A 15,234-nucleotide genomic window follows, 5' to 3' on the forward strand; every position below is an offset into this window, starting at 1 on the left:
AAGCACAACCAAAGCTAAGATGGTAAAAAAAATCAAATCAAAGATCCCTCGTCTCTCTCCCTCTCTCCCCCACCAAAAGCTCTCAAACGCAAAAATGAGAACCACCACCTAACAACCCCTGAGATGTGGCTGGCTAACAGCCCTCTTCACATATATATAGGCATCTGAAAAATGACCAAAATACCCTTACATGAAGCATACAACTAAAATACCCCTAGAGGTAAAATCGTTCAACTTTTTTCTCATACATCGGATGGACCAATGCCTTCACGACTTCGCTTCGCCTCGACGCAAGCTTCCCGATAGTGCCACACGTCCTCCAACTCGACGCCATCCGGCCGCACCGGACTCACCGGACTCACCCCCGGTTTTGAGACCAAACCGATCAAACCCTTTACGCCCCGCCAGGCGTGACTCACCCCCGATTTTGAGGCCAAACCGGTCAAACCCTCTTGCACGCCGCACTTGACATGACTCACCGATGTCGACGCTTGTCCAGCCTCGCCAAGCCTCCGACGCCTCCAAATCTTTCGCTCCCACTCCTGAACTGCCTACTCTACTCGCCTCCGTCCTGCTTGACTTGACTGACGCCATCTCCATCACCGTCCGTGTACCCTTGCTCTTCCGTGCACCATGTGAATCACCCATGACTCCGCCCGAACTTCTCGAGTCCGTCGGTCCAAGCCTACTCGTGCCCACCCTTCACAGCCCTAGTACATCGGCATGAACCTTTCGCTTGACCTTCACCTCATGCCGTCGACCACCATGTTACATCCTACACCTGCACATCACAAGCTAAGAGACACAACATACAACATATGGTTTACATAAACACCACAACACAACGCACACAACACAACACATCCAGTTAGCCGTTAGCATAATCATGCACATATGAAATATGAACTTAACCGGTAAAGTCTCAAATCATCCAGTCAATCACTCATCACAAATAGACTAAGGCACATGTCAACTTGGTCTCTCAGTTATAACCGGATCTAACAGGAATTTGGCTCCAGTTGGAACAGCTCACAAGTCAAATCTTCAATTTGTAACCCCCATGAGTCCATCATCATTTTCTTAAATTTCTCATGGATTATTTTCCTATTTCAAATCTTGTTAGACAAGCATATAATAGTAAAGCGGATTATTTTGTATGCATTGACAGAGCTACCTAGAACCAGTTCCGTTCAGAGTCTAAACTTCTATTCCAAGTTGCAGATACTTCATGCTGAAAAGCCTTCTGCTTCAATGGATCATGAGCTTCTGTTGCTAGCATTGCTATCCTTTTCACTCTTCTAGACTCATTTGAACTTTTGGTGTTCAGAGCATTCAGAAAAGCAGTATAAAAAAACACAACATAGAGATAAAATATAGCAGATGCCAGCAGAAGAAAGAATTTCCTGATCTTCAAACTAATGCCAGCTGAAGCGAGAAACATGCTTGTTACTTAAGAGGCTTTTACGCACAGCAATACAGCGTGACCAGCAGGAAAATGACAAAGCTGAGAATAATCCTGTCATGCTTCAAGGGGTACTGTGCACATACCCGAAACCATGCTACGAAATCAAAGATCAGGAACAAATGGTTCACGCATCAACTGTCTGGAGGATGACAACTATGTTGCAAGTGAATGGAGAGATAAAAACGTCAGCAAAGATGCAGATATACACGACTCGCAACACTGGAAATATGAACAAAGACTCCATTGAGAACTGTCCACAACGTTTGATGCAAATCTGAGTCAAGAGTAAAGAAAATGGAGCTTTTGCTCTGAAGATAAATGCATATAGGCATCCTTCAGAAAACTGGATATCATACTACTACATCAAAATAAGCACAGCATGTAACAGCAGGATGAGATGCTACAGCAGAAAGAACAGTTTCAGCAGATCCACTTATCACTGGGGCATACTGAACAGGAAGAACAGTTTCAGCAGATCCACTTATCACTGGGGCATACTGAACAGGAAATTCAATCAATGTTTATTTTCAGACTGCAGAGGGTGTCACATGAACAAAGAATAATGCCCAAGATACAATTGCACGAATTGGATTCCAATGGATATAATTGGAAAAAAAATACCTAACAACATAAACCAATGTTTCATCGATGTTAAGTTATTGAACTAACACACAACACACCAACCCAGCCCACCAAATGGTTGCTGCAACAGCTGTTGCATATTATGCGGATCCCACTCTGTATAGTCGAAGCAGCCTCTATATACACCCCTCTTTCACTCTCTCCATGGAAGTAGTTAGAGTGTGTATAACCAGCCAATTAGTTCTAGCTTAGGCTCTTGCATCCAGCAAGAATGTGGCAGGTTCCGATTTCGCAGCACAGCCATACCTAAATGTGCTGTACTTTCTATGGACCCCAGTAAGTTTCCCATGAGCTGCTCTTTGGTGCAGTTCGACCATCATCCTGGAGCAATCCCTGCAGCATAAAATGAACCATGTAACTGTAAGCACAATCTGAAATGGTATGCCTTTTGAAAATCAAGAGTAGGGATAGGGAGGTAATAACTACATTAGTTGTTCTTCTGAATATTTTGTGTGCAGCTCACAGCATTTGTTCCAGGATTTGAACCCATTTATTGTGCATTGAGCTGTGTAGATGGCTGCAGCTGCTAGCATAGATGGGCAGAACTTGAGCATCTCGTATTCGACGAGAGACAGCTCGATCATGAAGAATGACAGGAGCTCGAGCTGTCCAGTAAGTAGATGGTAAGAATATTTGTCAGGGTACATGATCTATCTACAGCAAACAGAAATGTGTACTAGTATCTTACCTTCTTCTCTGCTTGTGCTGCCTTTAGGAACCTTCTCATAAAACAATATGGAGTCGGCACTGACATATTGAACTTAAGCGTGTTCACTATCCTTCTCTCCTGCAGAAATGTCAATGTCATTTTTCTGATTTTTTTTCTTTTGCACTGAAAATCAAGATTTAGAGTACTTTTACCATTTCAAGAATATCAGCCCTTGTGTAAGCGCGGTCACAGATTAAGATGAGATCTTCAACCACCGGTACGCTCACTTCTTCATATTTGCACGCCAGCAACATAGCAGTTACACCAACTAGCTGAAGCTTCTTCCGCACCACATTTTCAAGAGCCAAAAATCTGTCTATGATGTTCACAGTGAGGAAAAGGGTCTCCTCCAACAGCTCCAATTTGTAGTGTACCTGCATACAAAAAAAAAACAAAAAGTATTGAACGTCAAGGTTGAAGGTTTTGTAGAGCATAAAAATAATACTAAACTGAAAGGTTGCACGTTTTCTTAACATTCTCACCTCTATCAGCCAGTCAATTAGAATGCCACGCATCTTCTCATTTATATCAGTTTGGCTTGACATGTAATTTGTAGGGACACAGCTTGAACCCTATGTATACAGAATGTTGCAATGAGACACACATGTTAATGACAGGGTAACTGCAATAAACTTTAGGTTCAGAAGGTCGGAATTCTACCTCAGTTCTTCTGTAAAATCTGTAAATTTCATCTACATATTCAACCACAGCCAGGGAGTTTCCTGCATCACAGCTGTCAATATCAGGTGCTGACTCCTCAATATCTTCCATCTCAATCTCTTTCAGTTCGGAGCTCATCTGGAATGACTTGTGTTAGTGATAATGTCCAAATAAGCAATCTGTTATGCTTACAAAGAGCTAAAGAATGAACTAGGAATATGTGATGCTGACTTACCACTTCATCCATCTCAGACAGCATAGGCAAGGGGATGTCATCAGCCATCTTGGTGCTTTCCATATCTGCAGGTGTGTGAAATGCTGTATCTGCATTTCTTTTCTGTCTTTCACTTCCAATTGGGGCCTGCACAACAATTAAATATTAGAGCTGATACATGAGTACTACTTGTCGAAACAAGGGGAAACTCATAGCATATTCAAATTGTATAATATTCATATTCATATTTACACAACTACAAGAGCATTCGGCACAAATTAGAAGATTCAGTGCATAGATAAAAGCTAGATATTCTATATGCAAAACATGAATTTAATTTATGGGACTCCAAACTGCAAATTCAAAGTTCACATGCACCCTTTCACACTACACATATCAAATATTTGAATTGTCAAATTTACCATAAGAAGAAGCAGAGTCTACCCAAGAATTATCAAATTGACAGCAAAAAAACAGTGCATCACATTCAAATATATCAGAAATTGATACTCTATATGCATAATAGGAATGCCCTTTCACACTGATCAAATGTTTGAATTGCCATATTTACCATAATGAGAAGCAACATCTATCTAATAATTATGAAACTGACAACAAAAAAGTAGTGCATCGTATTCAAATATCTGGTTCCTACACCAATTTAAAGTTGCATAACGGAAAAGTTTACATAACTAAGAAGCAGTGCATGGAGCAGATCCAATTAAAATGGCAACAGTATGAATCACGACAGTTACCAGATGGGCAGTTGTAGGTTGGTTTGCCAGAGTTGCAGCGAATTTCCTGCCAAAAGAGCAAGGCGTACTTCATTAACCTTCCATGGTAATTCGATTCAGGATGGTAAGTAGTAGAAGTGAGGTGTTAGCTCGCAAACCTCGTGACCGGACGATGACCGACAAAGCCAGCTTGATCCTTCGTATGTACAGCAGCAGTTGGTTTTCTGAAACAAAGAAAGGAAGGCAATTAAAGATCCAGTTCATGCAAGGTAAAAGTCAAATTTTGGGAACAGCTCGGGGCTTACTCTGAGAGACCCCTCTTGCTAACAGCCAAATGCTGGTGAGGGCCTCCAATGATGTTCTTGATGTCGCTCAGGGCCCTCCGGTTGGTGTTGGCCATCTCTGACGCGAACTTGACGCCCTCCATGGCAACACCTTGGTGGTAGTTTTCAGATCTCAGATTCTCCATTGCCGGAGAACTGCTGCAGCAAGAAAGTCAAACCGAATTGCACATCAGAATCGAAGCAACAAGGACCGGCTTTGTTACCGTGGCTCAAAAATATCCAAGAGCGATACGGATCTGCAAAAGGCGAGGCCTTTTGGTTTGAATATCTCGTGACACTCCATCGTACGTCAGAAACAACGACGCGACGACGACGATCAATTTGCCTGGTGGCCAGGGCAAGAAATAGAATAAAACGTCGAGAATTCCACATCAGGGAATCAAAAAGATCCTGCTGGTAAGCTCCTGGTATGGTTCCATAGCTGGAGAGAAGCGAGCAATCCCAGCTCAGAGAAGAGCAAAAGAGAGAACTTTGAGAAAATCGGTGCAAGAAATTCGGAAAACAGCAGGCCAAATTCTAGCCGTTCTTTGACGGAATTCAGAGAGCGGAGGAGATCTAAGAGAAACGCCGGGAAAAGGAGCCCAAGAGCAGATCCGCCCCCAACAGGCAACACAGCTACGAGCCCCTACGAGTCTGGATATAATCGCTTTGAGCTAATCTTCTCCCTGAATTACTACATCTAACCGGAGATCCAAGGGAACCGCAGCCCAAGAAACCAAATCCAACGCAAAACAAGAGCAAGAAACGATTCGATTCGAACCCTCGCTCAGAGGTCAGACCCAACACCCAACCCCGTTGAACAACGTACGCGTCCAAGAACCAATCTTTCCCACGGCCGGAAGAGAAAAAGAAGCCGCCGCACGGACCTTGCTCGTCGTCGTTCCGGAGACGGGAGACGAGAAGACGAGCAGGACCTCTCCCCTGACGGCCTCGCCGCCTCTCGCCCCTGCGGGTGGCTGCTGCTGGCGATGGGGAGGTGGTGGAGGAGGAGGAGCGGAGGAGAGAGACGGGACACGGGAGCGATAAAATAGGGGGAGGATGTGCCGATGTGGCCGACCCCAAAAGGGCAAGAGCCGGTCCGACCCGTTTAAACGCAACGGTCGTGCGATCTCCGCCGCCGGATGGGATCTGGACGGCCTCCGAGCTGTGGGGCAGCCTCAACGGCTATGGCCACCCAACCCAACCCAGGGGGCATGTGCTTGCGCTTTCAAAATAAGGACACTTTGCAAGTCTTGATGAGCCAGCAAGGACTTTAAGGCCTGATTATAGATACATCAGTATGAGGCGTCAGCTTTAAGTATCCATCCATCTGTTACTTCTAGTCAGCCTGTCCGCATGCTCTGTAGAAATCTGTGGCTGCCTATTTTTGTTCCTTAGGTTGATCTCAATCCTTCGGAAAAAATAATGAGATATTGATGCGAATTATTCAGGTTGATTGCAATGATGGTGTTTGAAAGAGATATCTCGAGTTTTAACGATTATTGCTATATTTAGGTTTAACGGTCATTTCTCTCGATACTATTTTACTGTGGAGTAACGAGTTATTATAAGCTTAAATTGGTTAAGAAAGAAAATGGTGCGAAATAAACACAACAAAATATTTATTAGTTATAGTCATACTACTAATTTGGGAGAAACTAAGTACCAAATGAACAAGAATATTATTACAATCCATCCATGTTTATGGACGATTGCATGGTTGTTCCCTCTCCATCCTACCAGGCTACACGTGACGTGTGTTACTTGCTTATCACCCTGCCAGTCATTTTTTTCACCTGTGGGTCCCATTTGATGCAGTCCATGTCTACCGTTATAATCTACCCAATCACGAGAATATTTTTTTGTTCACTACACTCAAGAGGAGAATGAGAAACCAACGTGCAATAATGTGCAAGGGATGCACATCAAAATCCTCATTAGCCTCTATATATCCTCATTATCATCTCCCTCTCGGTTAGAAACATGATAGCGAAACAAAACCTTAGCTAGTATGAATCAGAGAATTAGATATTTGGATTTCAAAATTTGAAAATCGAATCATGTTTTAGCCAATGACTTAATGAATACTATATATACATGCCAAGGGAAAACTAAGCATATCTTCATATTCATGTAGCTAATAATGAAATGGTTGGATGTAGTTGTTTTACAACTTTCCTGCCCTGAACAAACCTTGAAGCATATCCCTACTTTAAAAGTTTCCATTTAACATTCTTTTTTCTAAAAACAGATCTTTAGGCCACTTTAAGAACAAGGAATTCGGAAAAAGGACAAACTTTAACATGAACCTTCAAAATGGGCCAAAATCATGAGCTCCGAATAACTAAGCTTTGTTTTGAAGAATTCCCCAAGAAAGTTTTGGAAATCTGAAGGTTTTCTCCAATAGTAAGAATTCTACCAACTTTAACACGTTTCACTTTCTCAAAATAAAATAAGCTGTGCATTTTGAAATGGAGGGAGAGCATACATGACTAGATTTGCCTTTGTTTGCGTAAAATTTAGATGATGATGATGGAATGGTTTGATGCACTTGTTTTTGTTTACATGTTTTTTCTTTAATTCAAAACATGATCTCTTCACTTGAAATGACAAAGCGCGGTTGCAACGCCATGATCTCGTTTCATTTAGAAGCTAGCCGTCGTGCTCCATTTTTTTATGCTCATCTTGCCCTTGCTGTTGCTGGCACTGCCTTGCGCCTATATTCAAATTCACAAATGTACAAAGCATGCACGAATAAAGTTGAAGCAGTTTGTTTCTTCTGCTGCCACAGGACAACTTTTAGATATGAACGCGCTGAAACGAGGGAGGAAATTGAAACATTTGGGCCACCACCGTATCTGTTCCCCTAATCGTTGCATTTATTTAAGGTTTCGCTTAACCTGAACTCATCTAGCTGACAAATTTCGCCATCGAACACAAATTTAATTTGTTGGCAGATTAGCAATCGTGCAGTAGCAGTGCCAAGGGATGAATGTTGCCATGTTTTTTCCCCCCAAATACTTAGAAGACCGTAAGACTGTATGTGCAAATTTGTGTTCACTGCACGTATTCATGGTTGCCATCTCTTGGCTTTTTTCCATTAGCTATTTTTGGGAGATTGGGAATGACAGAGCCCCTCCCCTGGAATTCAGCTCAGCCCGCGAAAAGCCTTCTTCCTCCTCCACCTTGCTCTTCTCGATCTCCACCTCATCTGCTCCTCCCGTCCGCTTGCCATTCCCCGGGGGATTCAGTGCATTCACCTACCGATCGATGCTGCCGTGGTCCATCTTTCCACGGGCGGCGTCCGGGTCCGACGCGGAGCCGGAGCCGGAGGCGGAGGCGGAGGCAGAGACATCGGAGCCGTCGGGGAGGCAGGTGTCGGACGAGGCCCTGGTGGAGGAGCTCCTCACCGCCGTCGCCTCTGCGCGGTCGTTCCAGGAGTTCCGGCGGTCGCAGAGCAAGGAGTGCTTGAGCCTCCTCCGCTGGCTCCAGCTCGTGCTCCCGCTCATCCAGGAGATCCGCGAGACCGCGCCGTCCCTCACCGATGACGCCTACCGCCGCCTCGCCCTCCTCGGCCGCGCATTCCACGCCGCCCGCCGCCTCCTCCGATGCTGCCACGACGGCAGCAAGATCTTCCTGGTAATAATTAATTAATTAATAAAACACCTGGTGTCTGACTCTGAAGAGCTCATATATTCATTGCTCCTGTTTATGGTCCTTGCATTGCCTAAAAACATCACCTTTACCCTGGGCTGACCAAAAGATTGAATTTTGATTGATGATCTTGTCTCAATATTACATTTCAGGCTCTGGAGAGCGAGGCTGTGCTCGGGCGGTTCCGGGCCGTGTATGAGAAGATGAACCTTGCATTGGATGGGATGCCTTACTCTGAGATTGGCATCTCTGATGAAGTCAAGGAGCAGGTGATAAAAGTCATCTATTTGTCAACATTTTGATAAGAGAGCATGTAATGGGGCATTGTGTTTTCTTAGCTGAAGCAAACTGCAATTGCTTTTGGTGGTTTCAGGTTGAGCTCATCAGCGCACAACTGAAGAGATCCAAGAAGAGAACAGATACTCAAGACATGGAGCTGTCTATGGATTTTATGATGATACTCCAGAACGAGGATGGCAATGCGGATAGAGCTATATTAGAAAGGCTAGCCAAGAAACTCGAGCTGCAAAGCCTGGCAGATTTGAGAGCAGAGACGATGGCCATTAAAAAGCTCATCAACGAGAGGAATGGACAGCAACCGGAGAGCACCAAGCACATAATAGAACTCCTCAAAAAGTTCAAGGAGATTGCAGGCATCGACGAAAAGAACATCCTCGGTGACGTCTCAATACCAAAATATCTGGAGAAGTGCCCGTCTCTAATGATCCCAAATGACTTCCTTTGTCCAATATCATTGGAGATCATGACTGACCCGGTCATCATCGCGAGTGGACGGGTATGCTTTGTGCTACGACATTCATGTTCCCTGATTGCAAAGCAAGTTTATTGTCTCATCATATCCATGTATTTCAACTGATTTGCAGACTTATGAGAGGAGGAGTATCCAGAAGTGGTTAGATGCTGGCCAGCGGACCTGCCCAAAGACTCAGCAACCATTAGCTCATCTATCACTGGCACCGAATTTTGCGCTAAAAAACTTGATTCTGCAGTGGTGTGAAAAGAATAAAGTTGAGATTCAAATGGGAGAACCCGAGCCTGCAGCTGAACAGGAAGAGCGCAAAGAAGACATTCCATCGCTGGTGAAAGATCTATCCTCAGTTCATCTTGATGTGCAGCGGAAGGCTGCCAAGAAGATTCGGATACTTTCCAAAGAAAACCCGGAGAATAGAGCACTGATCCTTGAGAATGGCGGGCTCCCAGCTCTTATTAGCTTGGTGTCATATCCGGATAAGAAAATCCAGGAGAACACTGTGACTGCATTGTTGAACTTGTCGATCGATGAGACCAACAAGGTCCTGATAGCTAAAGGAGGAGCGATACCTTTGATCATCGAAGTCCTTAAAAATGGTAGTGTTGAAGGTCAGGAGAACTCAGCAGCAGCATTGTTCAGTTTGTCTATGATAGATGAGAACAAGGCAGCTATAGGGATTTTGGGCGGTATAGCTCCTTTGGTGCACCTCTTAAGGGATGGGACAATAAGAGGCAAGAAGGATGCTTCAACGGCAATATTTAATCTCATATTGAACCATCCGAACAAATTCAGAGCTATTGAAGCAGGAATTGTGACGGTTTTGCTGAAAATACTTGGTGACAAGAAACTCGGCATGATTGATGAAGCACTGTCCATTTTTCTCCTCCTGGCATCGCATCCTGGTTGTCGCAGCGAAGTGGGGTCAACGTCCTTTGTCGAGATACTTGTTGAGATCATAAAGGAAGGGACTCCCAAGAACAAGGAGTGTGCACTTTCTGTTCTACTCGAGCTAGGTCTGAATAATAACTCCCTTATGGTGCACGCGCTCGGATTCGGTCTGGATGAGCATCTATCTGATATTGCAAAGACAGGTACAAGTAGAGCGCAGAGGAAAGCGAACTCTTTGATTCAGCTATCTCGCAAGTGCTCGTAAAGGGTAAGTGAAAAGGCAGCATTCTGATGAGTTAGGCACAAACATGCGTGTAAATCAGGTAAATTTTGAGTTACTCATAAAAAAAGATGGCAAAAGAAAACGAGCATCGGTACAGTGCTTCATCCACCACAGAGCTGAGAGAAACATGATGTAACTCATTCTTTGTATGTGAAATTTCGTTGTAACCCATGCTTATGTGGTAAATATATAGAAGCTTTACTTGATAGGAAGGGTACAAAATATATTGATTGCTCTATATTATCGTAAATACATAGAAGCTTTAATCAAGTATAGACAGGCATCATGATGGATATTGTTCCGACTCCAGCAGCTAAACGAAGGATTACATGCTTACAGCAGGTGGAGTTCAGGAAAACTTTGATAATTCAGTTCAATTAATCGATGTATGCACAAAGATGAACAGTTCTACTGAATCATGCACTAAACGTCTAAACCTGACGATGGCCGACAGAATCACCGTTGAAACGTTTCCTTGCCTCTGACCAGAAGCAGCGCCGCTGTCGCCACCGCAAGGCGTCAAGGCGCGGTGCTAGCAGGTAGCAGTGCCTGGCCGGCCCTAACCATGTTTCGGTCGTTCGCTCTCCCTATCTTGCTCAACTTTTGGATTTTTTTTAGATCGCTCAACTTTTAGGTTGCTTTTTTAAGAATGCACTAATCATCTGGCCTATTATTCAAGCCGAAACATGGTCCAAAGTTTTCTCAAGAAGCTCGTTTGCAAACATACCTATTGGTGACGCGAATTCACCATTTTATGAAAATGTAAATGGCAAACTCGCCACCAAATTCAGCCTCACTCCCCCAGTCTGCCTTTGCTCCATCTTGTTTTTTTGCAGGAATTTTTTTTACAGATATAAAGAAAAATCCTTAGTGACACGGAAAAACTAAAATGCCATCCAATCCTGGGAATGTATGTATACGGATATATCTAACTGTGCGTGTATATATATATACACACACTACATCTCGTCTTCATACCTCTAATGCCAACCTCAAAACCAAGGATCCACACAATAATCGAGTATAGGATTCATATTTTCCTACAATTAATCGCTATGTTCGGTTGTGCTTCTTCGGTGCCTGCAGCTGCAGCTGTACAGCTTAGCTGTTCGGCTGCACTGCATGAGTGTGGCTGGAGCTGCTGGTGGTTGGCTACACGTGCTGTAGTGGCTGCAGCAGCTTCAGCTTCACCACAGTCACAACCATCACTACCGAACACAGTGAATGTAATAAGACCAAGAAATTAAAAAAACCTAAGAATAATTTTCTAGTCATGAACTTCTAGCTAAACTCTTTACTATCTAGCAGTATATAATATTGAAAAATGAAAAAATTCGATATGTAAAAACATAGGAATAGACACAAAAAACGCCTTACAGTACTGTATTAATAGTGTGCCGCCACATTGATAATAGCCTTATGGGGTGCTTATATACTTTACTTTGGAGTGTTGAACAAATTTTGAGAAAACTATACATGTCTTTTTTTTCTAACAGCTTCCACCGTGATGTGCATCAAGATATATGCAACTACATAGAGATGGTAAGTTATAAAAGCACACGCATGCATACTTTTCTTTGTAATGGTACGTGGATAGTATAATAACTCAAATGTATATAGAAAATTATGCACGACAGTTATATATAAGGGTAAATAAGAAAAGGAAGCAGAAATATATATAGGATTTGGGTTAACTTCATATCTTCAATTGACCTTTTAGGTCTTTCGGTACTTATATATGTTTGTATATATCCCATTCTATAACTCAGTGGAAAAGGCTCGACAGATTGACATGTGAGGCCTCGCTCCAAAACAGGATATTGACCATCCTTTAATCATTAAAGGGCTAGGAAAAACTATGCGTATCGAGTTCGATTTGAATCCAAAGAGGTGATTCGATGGTACTAATGCTGTTTGAACAATATGAATATTAAAATCTAGCTAGACTTAACTAACAGGTTGGACAAAAGATTGAGAAAACCTGTGAAATAGTAATAGAGCCCATATAAATGAGTTTTGATATGCATGATCTTTGAATATTTTTGATATCCCCTCTGGTTAACATAAATATATTATTTTAATGGTTGTACTGTATAACAAATATTGGTTAATTAATTTTTCTTTTCAACTCATAATTAATAGAAAAATATTGAAATAACCAGATAAGCACATGATCTGCTGGATTTTCCCCTTGAGCTAGATCGATATAGCTCATTAAATATTCCAAACGAGAACAAATTAAATAGTTGAGCAAATTTGCTGTGGCAGCAGATCATGCCACTCATGGAATCTGATAGATCTTTTTGAAAGAATAAGACCAAATTTCCATGGGATCATCAAATCAAAAATAAATTGATAAGAAGTACGTACAGCATAGGAAAACATTAGCGCATGGAATCAAGAAAGGGTTTTCACTTGATTCTACATCAGATCAAGCCACACTAAAACAGTAGCGCATGTAGCTTAAGCTTGTGTGTAGTTAACCCGCAAGTCCCTTGCATACTACTAGCCCGAAAATGAAGGTTCCAAACTGAGAGAAAATAAAACAAACGACCAAGCTAGCTACAAACCAATACTATATGTAGCTATAAGCAGACGAAAACACATTACTGATGGAATATAAAATTATTCAAAAATGCGTACAAAACTGGAGGGGAAAAAATTTAAACTAGTAGCAGTAGTAGTGTACATTAAGGGGTTTAACATTGAATATAAAAAGTTATTTCAGATCAAACATATATGTATTGCTATGTTATACATCGTTATTATATATATTGCTTAATTCTTGGGAGGAAAGAATATATATTATATTGCTCTGACCAGCCGCAAGCAACAAAAAAGTGACATGCGATATGTACAACCTTTCTAACGTCACTCTATCCCTAACATCTATAACTCCCACACACCATCCTTTCTTCTCATGAAAGGGCTGCTGGGAAACGCAGTCCCCATGAAAACAGTGGGTGCCTCTTTTGGTTGGAAGAAATACCACTTTGTGTCGAAGGGGAGCCAGACTTGCAAATATAATTAGTGAAGGGGATCTAGCTTCAAATCTTCGAATTAAATGATGATCATATGGAGGATTTTGGAGTCATCGCCGCTGGCCCAAATAGCGATGGAACCGAGGTTTTTTCCCCCTTAAGGTTTCCTTTACCACTACAATTTTCAACTTACAACATTTGAAACGAAGAAGGAAAATAATTATAAAAGGATCTTTGCTGATCCACGAGTAGGATGAAGATCACAATTCTACACATGATGGAAATTTTTGCATTTATGCTTTAGGAAATCAGTTGGATACCCCCTTGATCTACATAATTACTGGGAGATTTGGGCGATCCATGAGTAGAAACATGCCATGAATAATGCACTCCGGCTTGATGCTTAATAATAAACACATCCTAACAGGGGAATATATCTCTTGCACGCAGCTCTTAGTTTTGCAAGATCGCTTATGGAGAGTTAGAGACACGGCCGGAATTAATCTGAATGTTTTGCAAGATGAATTGAAGATCGATGTGTAGAAGGAGCTCGAACTCAAAGCTGCGCATGAGATAAGGTGAGTCCATGACCAGCTTGAGGAATCGACATCGTCTATAGCTAGATAAGGGACATGGAGCAGAGCGAGGGATCACATCGAAACACCACACCAACATGTCTGTACATGATAACGGCTTGCGGCCTTCTTCTTTAGTTAATCAATCGATCGGTTGATCGATCGAAGTTACATACTCTCATATGAACAAATTAAAGCCCAGATCAACAAAGTTTAGGGATCTTCAGGGCTGCAACCGATCGAACTAGCTAGGAAGTCCGATCTGATTGAAAGAAAGAGAAACTACAGGAAAAGAAAGAGAAGGATTAATAATTAAGACACGCAAGCACGTCGTCGATTCGCCGAGCCCTAGCTGCTCGCTCCTCCGCCAGCCTGCTACTCCTCCTGCTCCGGCGCCGGCTCGTTGAGGTCAAAGGGGAAGACGGGCATGGGCGCAGCAGCAGGCGGCACGGCGGCGGGCGGCTGCTGCCTGGAGAGAGAGAAGCACCCCATCTTGCCGCTGTGGCTGGCGCGGTGGCCGCCGAGCGCCTGGCGTGTCTCGAAGGGGGCCCCGCAGCGGTCGCAGGCGTAGCGGTACTGCTTGCCGTCGGCGGCGACGGGCGGCAGCGGGCGCGGCGGCGCCATGCCGCGCCAGTCGCGCTCCGGGTGGCTGCGCTGGTGGCCATGGACGGCTTTCACCGCGTCGAAGAGGCGGTGGCAGATGGGGCACGGGTAAGGCCCCGCTGCCTCTCCCCCTGCTGCTGCTGCAGCTGCAGGGTGGTCTTTCTTGCGGTTGCGGGACGCCGCCGGCCTCTTCTTGCGCAGGGCCGCCGCCGGGGCGGCGTCGGCCTCGTGCGCCGACTTGGGGCGCCACGGGCGGTTCGGCTCGTCGCCGCCGGGGCCCCCACCCACGCCGGCGAGGAACTGGCCGTAGGCCACGCCGTAGAAGAACACCTGAGCTCCGTTCATAGAAGGACTTGCGCGTGCAACGGCAGACAGACAGTGGACTGCAGTGGCTGCTTCTTGGTGAAGGTGTACGGTGTGTGACTGAGCACGAGTGCAGAGAGGTGGTTTCTATATATAGGCTCTCCGTGGCCTGCACGGCCGTGTCAAGCGGTGGCTCCTTTCTCCCTAGCTTCCTCCTTTGGACGTATCCATTACTCTCCACACATCCTTTCTCTGTCTCTTGCTCACTAAACGCTGCTTCTGCAACTTTATTTAAGGGCGACCCCTCACGGTTGCCATGACAACTCACACTTGAATTCTGTCTGCATTTAGTTGGTTGACAAGCAAGGATATGTGGCCGGCGCGCGGAAGGCCAATTCACAGTCACACTTTGTACCTAGCGACTCTTT

The 15,234-nt window shown here is 44.0% G+C and overlaps 3 protein-coding genes across 3 annotated transcripts; 1 reads left to right on the forward strand and 2 right to left on the reverse strand.

The window, feature by feature from the left end:
- Positions 1 to 1,963: 1,963 nt before the first annotated feature.
- Positions 1,964 to 5,832, reverse strand: LOC117854142 (cyclin-B2-2). Its single transcript, XM_034736438.2, has 11 exons — positions 5,635 to 5,832; positions 4,730 to 4,903; positions 4,583 to 4,648; positions 4,446 to 4,491; positions 3,712 to 3,837; positions 3,477 to 3,614; positions 3,299 to 3,388; positions 2,969 to 3,190; positions 2,796 to 2,894; positions 2,534 to 2,712; positions 1,964 to 2,440 (listed from the first exon to the last, which is right to left on the reverse strand). The coding sequence occupies exons 2-11, from the start codon at positions 4,891 to 4,893 to the stop codon at positions 2,296 to 2,298; spliced, it is 1,275 nt and encodes a 424-aa protein (XP_034592329.1). The 5' UTR covers positions 4,894 to 4,903; positions 5,635 to 5,832; the 3' UTR covers positions 1,964 to 2,295.
- A 1,888-nt stretch (positions 5,833 to 7,720) lies between these two features.
- On the forward strand, positions 7,721 to 10,552 carry LOC117851961 (U-box domain-containing protein 15). The gene is made up of 4 exons (XM_034733882.2): positions 7,721 to 8,386; positions 8,554 to 8,670; positions 8,775 to 9,197; positions 9,286 to 10,552. Exons 1-4 carry the CDS (start codon positions 7,736 to 7,738, stop codon positions 10,324 to 10,326), a joined length of 2,232 nt encoding a protein of 743 aa, XP_034589773.1. The 5' UTR covers positions 7,721 to 7,735; the 3' UTR covers positions 10,327 to 10,552.
- A 3,723-nt stretch (positions 10,553 to 14,275) lies between these two features.
- Positions 14,276 to 14,848, reverse strand: LOC117853722 (uncharacterized). Its single transcript, XM_034736007.1, has one exon. The coding sequence runs from the start codon at positions 14,846 to 14,848 to the stop codon at positions 14,276 to 14,278; it is 573 nt and encodes a 190-aa protein (XP_034591898.1).
- Between the last annotated feature and the right edge of the window lie 386 nt (positions 14,849 to 15,234).

The sequence above is a fragment of the Setaria viridis genome, chromosome 4 (assembly GCF_005286985.2).
Source record: "Setaria viridis chromosome 4, Setaria_viridis_v4.0, whole genome shotgun sequence".
Taxonomy (NCBI): domain Eukaryota; kingdom Viridiplantae; phylum Streptophyta; class Magnoliopsida; order Poales; family Poaceae; genus Setaria; species Setaria viridis.

Coding starts and splice junctions, on each gene's coding strand:
- LOC117854142 (XM_034736438.2), bottom strand. CDS start 4,893: ATGGAGAATCTGAGATCTGAAAACTACCACCAAGGTGTTGCCATGGAG. Junction 3,838..4,445: donor AACCTACAACTGCCCATCTG/GTAACTGTCGTG, acceptor ATTGTTGTGCAG/GCCCCAATTGGAAGTGAAAG. Junction 3,389..3,476: donor GATTTTACAGAAGAACTGAG/GTAGAATTCCGA, acceptor CTGTATACATAG/GGTTCAAGCTGTGTCCCTAC.
- LOC117851961 (XM_034733882.2), top strand. CDS start 7,736: ATGAATGTTGCCATGTTTTTTCCCCCCAAATACTTAGAAGACCGTAAG. Junction 8,387..8,553: donor ACGGCAGCAAGATCTTCCTG/GTAATAATTAAT, acceptor ATTACATTTCAG/GCTCTGGAGAGCGAGGCTGT. Junction 9,198..9,285: donor TCATCATCGCGAGTGGACGG/GTATGCTTTGTG, acceptor ACTGATTTGCAG/ACTTATGAGAGGAGGAGTAT.
- LOC117853722 (XM_034736007.1), bottom strand. CDS start 14,848: ATGAACGGAGCTCAGGTGTTCTTCTACGGCGTGGCCTACGGCCAGTTC.